Here is a 12,236-nt window from a genome sequence, read left to right as displayed (position 1 = left end):
GGTACCCCAATACCTGCTGAAGGTAGGGGATGACCTGTCAAAGTAGATGTCAAACCAGTGCTTGAATGAGGTGATGGGTGGCAGAGAAGTTAGGGGCAATGGGAAAAGAAAAAATGGCACTGAGTTCAGGAGGGACATAAATAAGGTCAGAGAAGGGGATCAGAGAGTATGATATAATAGATACCAAATGGGAGTAGGAGGCAAGATTTGGCACCTGCCTAGATATCTAGGAAAAAAAGATAGCAAAAAAGCAAAAATAAGTGAGAGGATGAGGGTATCTGCTAATTCCACTTAGTCTCCTGAAATTTATTCTCAGGTCTTAGGCATGCTTCCATCAGAGGCGTTCTCCAAGAAGCGGCATACTGGCCCTTTTAGAAGAGGTCTTAATTTAGTGCCTCATGCTACATAAGGATAATGACTACCCCCCATGGCCACTACCACCCCCAGACAAGAAAGGAAAAATCCCTGCTCAGAAAAATAAAGTCACTATTTGAGAAGTAATAGCTACATCTGCAAATGATTAACTCAAGGATTTATTACCAATTAGGACTATAAATCTCTGCTTACTTTGGCTGCTGAAAAGTTGATTTCATGGGGAGTTCCAGGGGGGGGGGGCATGGTGATTTGAGACAAGGAAGAAGAAATCCAAGCTTAAATAGACACACTTCAAATTCAAAAGGAAGCAGGGTTTTCTCAAGCACCAGAGCGGAAAGCAGGCTTGACCTCACTATTCAAGGCAAAGAGCCCAGCAGATGCCTGCAGGGTTAGCAAAGCCAAAGGGACTAGTGCCACTTAGAAGAGGGTGTGGGGGGCCTGGAAGGGGGTTGCATAACCGAGAGGCCCCCCCAATGGGCAGGCCATAATATGGCCAGAGTCAGCGGTGGAATACACGCATCAGGGGTTCTATGTTCCTCATCTCAGGGGTTCTCAGACTTGGCTGACCATTGGAATCACCTGTGGAGCTTTAAAAACCATACCTATGCTTGGGTCACTGCAGCTCAATTAAATCAGCTATCAGTGGGGCTTAGATATCAGAGCGGTTCAAAAACTTCCCAGGTGACCCTCGGGTGCAGCCTCGGTGAAAACTACTGCTAACTGGTATCATTCCCACAGCAGCCCCATATGATAGGCACAATGCTCTCATGGTTTACAGAAGATAAAACTGAGACACCAAGAGGCTACGTAATTACACAGTGAATAGTGGTGGAGGCAGAATTTGAACCCACAGCTCACACTCTTAATCATCATGCCCTATGGCCTTCCATGGCTATAGTTCTCCGTTTTCAAGATAGAAAATGGGGCTCTCAAATTATTTTTAGATATTGTATCAAATAATTCTAATAGAAATGAAACATGGGCCCATATTAATGCTACAAATTGATTAGAGAGACAAGTTTCTTTCTGTTGCTTGGAGTAACATCAAAACATGGAATTGCACTGGATATGTCATGCTTATTAGGAATCCTCCTTCATTCATTCCACAGATATTAAGTGCCAGTTTTCTGCAGAGTCTATAAAATAGAACCTCTCTGTGCAGATAATCAATCGCACAATAGCTGTTCTAAGGGCCATCACAGTGGCAGGCACTAGGCGCTCTGGAAGGCCACAGAAGGGAGTGGGCAGCTCTGTGTGGTAGCAACGTATCATGCCTCGGTGAGTGAAATATGCCAAGGGAAAGAGTGGGGTGACATACGCATGTTGCTAAGTGGCGAAATAAAAGATGGAGGCCTGGGATAATAAAATGTGAGAATGTTGAGAATGCACTGTTTCTAATCCATAAATATTTAACCCAAGGTTAAAAAAATGCAGATTCCTGGCTGGCACTGGCATGAATGTTGTGAGCTGATTGTCAACAGGGGAGGTGGGGACTGGGGTGACCTAGAGAACCCACATCTTGTGTAAGGAGTTAGCTAGTTCTTACCTCCAGCCCTAAGCTGCCATACAGGAATATGGGTGCAGTGTTGTCCGACTTTTTTAGGGGCAGCTGTAAATATGGGTTGCCTGATGCCCAGTCTCCCAATGGCCTTTCATTCCAGCCTCTCCCAAAGTCAGTGTAGACCAAAGAAAACACATTGACCACCAGCCCTGCTTGCACCACGGAGAGGGTCCTTCCCTCTCCTCCCATGGATCCCAAAGCAGCTGCCTGTGCCTTTCATTCACCTGTGCCTTTCCCCCCTGCAGGAATGCTCATTTATTTTGGGTACGGCATCTGGAACAGCACCCTGGAAATCAGCGCCCGCGAGGAGGCCCTGCACCAAAGCACGTACCAGAGCTACGACGTGGACGACCCTTTCTCCGTGGAGGAGGGTTTCTCCTATGCCACCGAGGGCGAGAGCCAGGAGAACTGGGGCGGGCCGTCCGAAGACAAAGGCTTCTATTACCAACAGATGTCAGATGCCACGGCCAACACCCGGACAAGTAGCAAAGCGAAGAGCAAAAGCAAACACAAAAAGAACTCGGAGGCCCTGATTGCGAATGATGAGTTAGATTACGCGCCCGAGTAGGAGTAAACAACACAAGGAATACACAGAAATGGTGGTGATGTCTTTTCAGTAACTTAACCTGTGGGCTAGAAGGTGAAAACGTCTTTGCCTCTCATTTCACAAGTCCAGCCTTCCTCAAAGTCAGTCCCCAGTCATAGCCTGTCATTTATTACTTTTGCTCTTCAGGGTAGTTCTGTTGAAGAGACTGGTCCCCTTATAGAAAAAAAAAATATTTTTGAAAAAACTAAACAAAAAGCTACAAGAAATTCTAACTGAGATGCAACCATCAGAGCTGATGGCAGAAAATGTTTCCCCGGCCTTTGCTCTGCTGGTTGAATCGTTTTGCTTCTTATGGAGACCCCAAGAAGCAAGGAAAAACTTCTTGGACCACACTGAGGCGGCAGCTCCTTGTGGAGATGTGCCAAAGCCGGTGGGAGTGGGCATAAGGCAGCATTTCTACCACCTGAGACCACAAGGGCAAAGCTCTGTGCTCAGCATACGGGCTGAGGGCGGCTCCCCCAGGCCTGGGTGGGCAGGTGGCATTGGCACTTCCTCAGCAAGCAGCATTTTGTCCTGAAATCTCACAAAAACAAATTCATGGAAAAGACACATGCTTCTTGTTATCCACCAACGTTCTCACGGTCTCCAAAATATAACTTTAGGATCCCCTAAAGGTCAGGGACTCTGAAACCATTTCCCCAAAGTTTCAGATTCGCCACAAAGCAGACCCAGTAATGGGGTGAGGAGCACCATCAAAGCTCTACGTAAATGCCCACAACACATTAAATAACGTCTCTTGCAGCGAAGGCCAGGGGGTGTGGGCAGAAATTAACTCCCTGTCAAGCCTTCTCTTATAGCCGATTCTAAGCTCCTGCTGATAGAATGGAAGGGGGCAAAGGTGGAGCATGATTTCATGGCACTAATATGCCTTGAAGAAGGAGGCTGTTTGTTTTATAATCAGATAAAAATCTTTACAAGGAGAAGTGACCCAGCCACTGAGATCACATTGCAAATTCTATTTCAGATTTCTAAAATTATAAATTCTGTCGTGTGTTGGTTGTTTTTTTTTAAAGATATGCCACCATTTGATTGGTGGGTGCTACTCTGAACACAAAAATGTTGAAGCACGGCTTCTTAGGTAATTGCATTCCATGAGATCACATTTCACTTCTGAACCCTGTTCTTCTGGGGTAGCTCACTTTTAGACGTGTGTTTTTCTCCCTGTTATTCCCCAGAGCGATTTCACTGAAGCCCAGAGAAATGGCTACCTGGTGAGGTCTAAATCTGGGCCTCAGGAGGTGCTCTTGAAGGAATTCCTCTGAAACAAGCTGGAGGTGACAACCTGCAACAGGAAAAGGCTCATGGCCTATTTACTGCTCTTGGGTTGCAGGGATTCCAACACTGCATGGAGATATGTGCACATGTATGTGAAGGCACGGGGCTTGGGTTAAGCTAAAATCTCTGTGAGAATTTCTGAAAATGGGGCAAAATAGCAAATTCGTTATTCTCTCTCTCCTGGATCTAGTGTTAAGCCAAAAGTTTTCCAGAACACATCCACAAATGTTTAAATCTATTCTTTCCTACAGGTTGAGGTTCGTGCCATCTTGGCACACTGTAGGACTATGGGCAGGAAGCAGAAGTCCGTTTTTCACTCAGCGAATCCTGATTGAGTCTGTACCACGTGATAAGCGATAGGAATGCAGAAAAGAGTGGCGTGTGCCCTTGGAGGCTCTGGGCCCAGGGAAAGAGCAGCACTGCAGCCTGATAGTTGTCAATAAAATAGCTGAGCGTCACAAGCCCCCATGGCTGATGCACTGGGCTTTAACGTAGCATTTTTAAAAGGTCAATTGAAACTATAGTTTTTTGTGTGGATTTTTTTTTTGTTTCTTTTTTTTTATTGTCTAAAGTTTCACATATGTCTCCTTTTTCCCCAGTTGACCCCCCAACCTTAGCCATTCCCACCCCAGGGAAGCCCCCACCGCCCCACTCTGTATCCATTGGTTATGCTAATACGCATGCATACAAGTCCTTTGGTTGCTCTCTAACCCCCCTTCCCCTACCATTTGTCTCTAGATAGATCTATTCTTGTTTGAAACTATAGTTTTAATATGCTTTTAAATAGATTGCATATCATACCCATAGCCAACATGTCATTTAAATTCAAATAACTACTATTTTCTAGACCTTTTTCATTCTTTTATATTAATTGTTTATAGCTCTAGTTTTCTGAGGCCATTTGTCATTTAACTGTAATGCTTAGCAATGTTTGTTTGTTTGTTAGTTTGTTTTTCTCCCCTAACCTCAACCATAAAGATATAGTACCTGGTCTGTGAAATAGATCCTTGGGCATTAATTGTAATCTAATCCTCAGCAATTTTTGTGAAAATGAAGTTTTGAACTAGCTTTAGAATTCAACAAATCTGCCTAGTTTAAATAAAATCTGGTTAAGCTTGGGATATATCCAGGTAGGTAGGGTGGGGCTGTATTCATTATAAATGTTCAAAGAGAAATATGAATGCAAAATAACAACATCTTAATGTGGGTGAAAGAGGTCCCTTTTACTAGAGAGGTTTTAGGTATTAAAGTCATAATAGTCTGGTGGCCGCAGTATGCAATTTCTGGAGCATGAGGAGAGAGGACACAAACTTTGGAAATACCATTGGCATTGATTTCGTGAAGATCCTATGAACTACTTCATTTCAGAAGTCACTTCTCGCAAATAGTACCTCTGTAATTTTTTTTAAGCTTTGATTTCTTTATTTCTCTAAAACTGATTAGTCATCTTCCTAGCAAACTTGGTTTTTTTAAAAATTAGTCAATATGGTAGAAAAAGGTTTTTATAAGGTAAATAGACCTATTTTTCCTCATGTTCCCCACCTCTCCTGAAACAGTCCCAGATTTCACAATGCAGTTTTCGAATACCATCAATCACTAGGATGATTTTACTAGTGTTTCCTGACAATTTTCTTAAGACCACATTTGTGAAACCACATTAAAAGTAAGATCACCTTATAAATAATTACCATAGAAATTTAGCCCCCTTGAAAGGAGTCCAAGGAGGACCTACATTTTATTAAATTCTTCTCTGCAGCAAGAGCTCTTCCAGTGAGGTTACATCATGTGGATTTGTGGTTTGGAGCCAATTATTTGATTTTTTAAGTTGTTGTTGATTTATTGGTACTCTGCTTCATTTCAAAAGCAGAGGTGGCTATTAAGTTACATATAATACCCCAAATAATTAAGTAGGGAGCTGTGGGCAAACAAAAAGGATAAAACAAAGCTAGGAGTGTGGTAAGTACTCAAATGCAGAAACTTGATATGCAATGCTAATTGCCAATGAGGGGCAACTTGAAAAATTATGCGATTGTTGGTAATGACAGGAAGTACAAATAAGAACAAATCTTCCTCTATAAGGGCAGATTGTAATAATCTAAGCATAGGTTAGTAAAACCCACAGATAAGTTTCAGGCCTGGATTTTACCAGGTACCTGTGCCTGGCACATAGTGGATGTTCCATGAATATCTGAATGAGTGGATGGATGGATGGATGGATGGATGGATGGATGGATGGATGTGTGATGAATGAAAGGAAAATAAATTATAATTTATTCAACAGGTTTTTATGGAGTGCTTATTATGTGCTATGGCATACGAAATAGGGGAAATAAGATATATAAATAAAGAACAATCATAAAAATGACAGGTAAGATGAGGAAGTTGTAATGTTCAGTGAGGGTTCAAATATGGAAAAGACCTCCTTCCACTGAAATGATCATAGAGAATGAAGCCCTTGGATTGAGCCCTGTGGAATGGACAGCATTTTACAGGTAGAAATGGGGAGAGGCTTGCTGAGTGGAAGATCAGCATGAGTAAGGTGTAGAATGTGGCTGATAGCTGTCTCCTGACTAATAATTTGTATTGTGCCTCCTTCAAGGAAAAGCAAGAAGCTAGTTTGGCAGGAGCTTATGAATTATGCATGATTTATGTATGTAACAGTAAGAAATTTGAGAAGGCAGGTTAGGGCTCACCCACAGATAGACGTGCAAGTGGAACTGAGCTGGCTAGCTCTCCATGGGTGGGGAGGCACTGGGGAAATGATGAAAGTATGAATCAGGGAAAGTTGGACTTTAAGAAGCTGGGGCAGTGACTTCCTCTGCCTATGCAAGGAGCTAGCAAGTCACATAGACACTCCAAGTTGATTTACCATATTAAACAGAACAAATATCCATACTGAAGGCAATATATGGTTCTTCCTTTGGTCATTAACCTAACGTTTAACTTATGGACAGATAAGACAAAGTAATGTGCAGCCACTTAAAAATTCTCAACAATAGAATTTAAACAACCAAAACTGGTAAGTTTTTATTTCTATCTGAGCAACACAGTAAAACCTCAGCTCAAGACTTTACTTAGCTTGAGCACAAGGAGTTTGAGAATCAGCCTAAAAGAGTAGATGAAATTGCTGTTGCCTTTCCCAGAAGGTTTTACCAGGTCCAGAGATGTCAGTGGAAGCCCACTGAGGGTCAACCACATGTTCCTCAGATTAGAATATCTTGGTGGGTGGGGATGTCAGAAATCAGGAAATGTGTTTGAAGCCGGAGCTGGGGTCAGCTTACCAAGTCCGGGCAGCAGTTAATGGTCCACTCTTGGATTTAAGCCTTCAGGTTAGTGGGCAATCCACAGATTGCCTTCATTTCTCACGCTGGAGCGGAGGGAGGTGCTAACGAAACACATTATCCGAAACTGGCCAACTGGGCTGCATGACAGCACTCGATTGTCATGCCATTTGGAACAAGACTAGTCAAGGAAGGTGTTTCTATGCAAAACTTTTACTAAGCCTAGGTTACTCTTGTGTGCAAGTACCTCCCTGAAGCTGAAGACCTGTTTGTCTACGGGGGGGGGGGGGGGGGGGGGCGGCTTCTGAAGGTCCCAAGAGAGAAAGGTGCCTCCTGGTCAGCAGTGACGTCCGGCCCTGAGACAGCCAATATTTGTAATTAAACAGTGCGCAAGCGCAGAAACAGCATCCCAGACACCGGCCCCGCCACAAGCAGGAACCAGGATGCTGTTTCACCTCGAGTTTACTTCATGTTTTTCCGTTGGAATGGGGATGGGTAGCACAAAGCCTCTTTCATGTACATAACTGTTATTCCTGTGTCCACTTGTATTTTCTCTAAGACTTTACAGGAGAGGCTGTTGTGATCGCTTTTCCTCCTTAAGAGCAACTTCCTGTCTGAAATGCTTTCCTCTTCTTGTTGAGCTTAAGTCGTACATGCATCACTCTGAAACACCTAAGCTGTTGCCTTTTGCCAAAATTACTTCTCCAAGAAAAAGACATTCTTTTTTTAGGATTTAAAACCCAAAAGGGATTAGTGGATGTTTTGAGGTCTTTCAAAAATGAACCTATGTCCTGCACTATCAACTAAAATAGTGTTAGAAATCATTACACAGTATTCTACATGCATGGGATTGCAACATTCATATAGAGCTTTCACAAAGACAGCTTTGGGCTAGAAGTCTTCTGAAAGCAGGTAGCTCTAATTTCTTACTCTTTAAGAACATTCAAGTGCATTTAGGTACAAAAAGAAAAGAAAATGGCTTTGTATTCAAACTAGGAAATGGAGGCAGTGTGGATTTTTTCATGAGGGACTTCCTCTGTGCTTTTTTTTTTTTCTATTATATATTTCTGACATTGACTTGGTGACATTGGCTCAAGGGAATTGTGGGTGATGTAAATTTCTCAGGAAGTGCAGAGTAAGAAGGATTGGGTTCAGTCTAATATTGGAATGAGGGACGGCTCCTTACCCATCTCCTCCTGACTGGTCTTGGCAGTTGTGGTGCACTTGTCTCACTCACACTCCCAAAGGCAAAAGTCTATACAGGAAATCATAAACCCCCACTTTCCGAAACAAACACACTGTTAATGCTATGGTGGCACATAAATACCTCAACTGCCTGGGCTAACAGAAGGGGCTGCAGGTTTTGAAGAGAGCACGTGCTGTTCTCATCCCACAAAGGTACACCATCTGACAACAGGACTCGACCTTCTAGCTTTTTCTCACTGTGGAAAAGAAAGGTTACCGTTTAATTCATACCCAAAGTTATAAGTACAGCCTGTAAATTTTACTAACTTGTTTCATTTTTGTTTGGTCCTTGAGAAGTACAACTTGCTTTTTGCAGCTGGTAATTTCTGGTGTTGTTCTTTGATATATCTTTGGTATATATATACATGTATATATATATGTATATATATGTATATATATACATATATATACATATATATGTATATATATAATTGCTGTAATATATATAATTTTTGTTAAAGTTTGTTCGTTTTGTGGTTTTTAATTCCCATTGGTGCACTGTACAATGGGGTGTTGTAGTGTATCATGAAGTGTATCATGAAGAAAGAAATAATATGCAGATATGTTATGGAGTATATTTTATTTTGAAATTGACTGTGGTGTTGACAATATATTGATATGTCAAGATACTAAGGGAAAATTCTAAATTTACCAAAATGTGTATATTTTAATAAATGCATAAAGCTTTATTGTGTGCCTTTAAGTTTAAAAATGGGTTTATAAAAACGAAGTGAGAAACAAAGTGTCTTACTATAAAATATCCACAGTAATGTAAAGCTTTTACCCAGGAAACTACCAAAAGAAAAAAAGAAAAGAAAAAGAAGCTTTCCCATATTTTGTTAACCTTAACCAGTTCCAGAAGTCTGGTATATTCTTTCCATTCTAAAATGGAGATGAGTAAGTGAATCTTGCCTTAAATGTTTCAATCAATTGTCCATTGTAGAAAAGCCAGATAAATGAGCTCTATTTTATTTTATTGGTTTGAAACTAATTGCATTATTGTGGAAAATTTGTTTTCAGAATAAAAATATTTTAAAAACTACAGCTAACCGACTATTAAAATTTAAATTTGAAGAAAGTCAGTGCCAACCTACATTTTTAAATTCCCTTTACTTCCACGAGGAGAACATGAAATGATTCAGTCTCCCTCTTACCAGTTTCTTCAAACATGGTGCAGGGCTCTATCTGGACCCGGCTCACTGCACTGCCTCCTGAGTTACCCCATTCTCAGTGCTCACTCCTATCACAGTCACACACACCCTCCAGCCTCAGCCCCACAGAGCATTCAGTTCCATTGCCCCCATTCAATTTAAGGACAAATTGGAAAAACCGTACCTGCCTACAATCCCAAACCCAATTGTAATAGCTTAGTGATGGGTTAATCTATTCTATTTTTGATAATACAGGTAGTGACACCTGGAGAAAAGGAGAGTGGTGTAGCAGGGTCGCATATTTTCTACACTGCATGAGATGCAAGCAACTCACGTGTCTTTATTTTCTGCAAACTCAGGATGTCCCTTGCAGAAGTTCACCTGCCTGGGTGGCAGTGGAAACAAACTTAAAATGTATTCATTTACGGAATCTCATGTCTTCCTGTTTAATCTCTTAGATGATTGAGTCTCTATGAGATAAAGGCTCAGTATTTGTATTTCCTCCCCTTCCCCTTGCTTTTCCTCCAAAATGACATCTGGGAACAGAGCCTGTATGATCTCCTAAGTTGGGGGTGCAGATGAGTTGAGGGTGCTTTGAACACTTAATGGATGCTGCCACAGAATGGCTCCCTGCACTGCTCCCTGGACAGGTGACCACTGAAGAAAGACTAGCCCTTCTAGCCAAGTGGGTTTCATAATGACATTCATTTCCAAAATCCACAGGTCTGGCATTCAGTCCACAGTGGTCCAGCACACCAGTGCTTCTATCCTTTCCAGCTAAGTGGCCCACTAACCCATCCAATATTTTTAGGCTTTCTCATGCCAAACGTGAAGTTGCTTCCTGTTTGTATGCACTCCAGGCCTTTGCTGGTCCACTGAGCCCTCAGCTCTTCCACTTTAGAACCCACTGCATTCTCCTGAGACCTGGGGAACCACAAACACTACCTCAGCCTCAGGTACCCAGTCACTTCCTTCACCAATGATACACTATTGTTTCTGGGCTCTGGTTATTGAAGCTTATAACCAGTGGGATGCTGCAGCTTGCTCACAGGGACGACTGTTAACTTCTTAGAAGTTTCGTGAGTCCGTTGCTAAACACAACCATCATTAAATAAACTTTCAATTAGTTATATTGAAAGCAAAGGTAGTAATTAACTATTTTGCTACATTTGACTGCTCTCAAGGTTATTTACAACTATTATATCTGTATGGGGAAAATTCTATAAAATGACACACGATTGCACATGTTTTCCCAACTCCATGTTCAGTGAGTTTGCTTTGGTAGCTTGAAATCAACCATGTTGGGAGCATTTACACCATGCAAATTGGCAAATGCTACAAAGTCAGGGTTGTTGGGTTTTTTTGTTTTTCCAGAGAGCTGTGTTACACATTTAGCAGCACACTGCTTATATCCTTTCCAGCTAAGTAGACCACTAACCCACCCAGTGTTTTCAAGCTTTCCGACCCCCACCCATAGACAGGGAGAACCAGGACAAGTATTTTCCCCTCTCCGTCTTACCTGTTTCTCTTCCTCTCTCCCTATCCAGAGGTCCAGCAGGGGCTGGCTTTCCACTCCTCTGTCACTCTGACAAGGATTCTCCTACATATTATTCTCCTTCCCAGGAACAATAAGCCTCAAAACTCAGTCTTACCAGTGGAAGGGTTGCCCATTGGCCTATTACATATAATATCCAAGAAGAACCACAGGACAACCTGGAAGTAGGGATTACCAATATTTAAAAAAATTGAATTAATATTTCAAAATACAACCTCATTACATGGGCCTTAAAATTAAAAGGTTGTTTAATAACAAGGGTTGACAAGGGTGCAGAGTCTAATCCTTGTGCACTATTAGTGGGAATATAAAATGATACAGCTGCTGTGGAAAACAGTATAGCAATTCTTCAAAAAAAAAAATAGAATTACCATACGATCCAGCAATTCCTCCTTTGGGTATATATCCAAAAGAATTGAAAGCAGGGTCTTGAAGCTATATGTTCATAACAGCATTATGCACAATGGCTAAAATATGGATGTAACCCAGGTCTCCATCACTGGGTGAATAGATAAAGAAAATGTGGTATACACATACAGTGGAATATTATTCAGCCTTAAAAAGGAAGGAAATTCTGACACATGTCACATCATGGATGAATTTTGAGGGCACTATGCTAAGTGAAATAAGCCAGTCACAGAAAAACAAAACTATATAACTCCAGTTTTGGAATACCTAGAGTAGTCAAAATCATAGAAACAGTTAGAAGAATGGTGGCTTCCAGGGACTGGAAGAGGAGAGAGTGAGGAGTCACTGTTTAATGAGTATAGAGTTTCAGATGTGCAAGATGAAAAGAGTTTAGAAGAGGATGGTGGTGATCATTGCACAGCAAGATGAATGCACTTAATATCACTGAACTGAACACCTAAAAATAGTTAAGATAGCACGTTTTATGTTATGTATATCTTACCGAAGTTTTTTAAATTGAAAAATCAATTAAGAGGTTGTTCAGAGTATCACAGCTGCTTTGGAACCCTCTTCTCCTTAGGTTGTAACTCAAAACCATTTTAAAAATTAAATACCTCATTAGAAATGTAAAGGATCTTCATATCGCAAACATTACATTGACAGCTCTGTCACATTTTATGTTCAGCAATCAGCAGTTCACTGACTGGCAATGGGAGTCCTTTCTGTGTCAAGTTCCTTCCTCTCCTGTACCCCTATCTGAGGAGAGGTTTCTTCCATT

The 12,236-nt window shown here is 41.5% G+C and overlaps 1 protein-coding gene across 1 annotated transcript in view; it reads left to right on the top strand.

Annotated features, from left to right (window-relative positions):
* SLC7A14 (solute carrier family 7 member 14) overlaps nt 1–9,388 on the top strand; it is a 104,428-nt gene extending 95,040 nt beyond the window's left edge. Inside the window, exon 8 of the mRNA XM_059687017.1 lies at nt 2,182–9,388. Coding sequence (XP_059543000.1) covers nt 2,182–2,504 — 323 coding nt within the window. The 3' untranslated portion in view covers nt 2,505–9,388. The remainder of the gene's footprint in view (nt 1–2,181) is intronic.
* The last annotated feature ends 2,848 nt before the right edge of the window (nt 9,389–12,236 follow it).

Source organism: Myotis daubentonii, chromosome 3 (assembly GCF_963259705.1).
Source record: "Myotis daubentonii chromosome 3, mMyoDau2.1, whole genome shotgun sequence".
Classification (NCBI taxonomy): Eukaryota; Metazoa; Chordata; class Mammalia; order Chiroptera; family Vespertilionidae; genus Myotis; species Myotis daubentonii.
The sequence above is the reverse complement of the archived record's forward strand: the minus strand, read 5'-3'. Positions and strand labels throughout refer to the sequence as shown.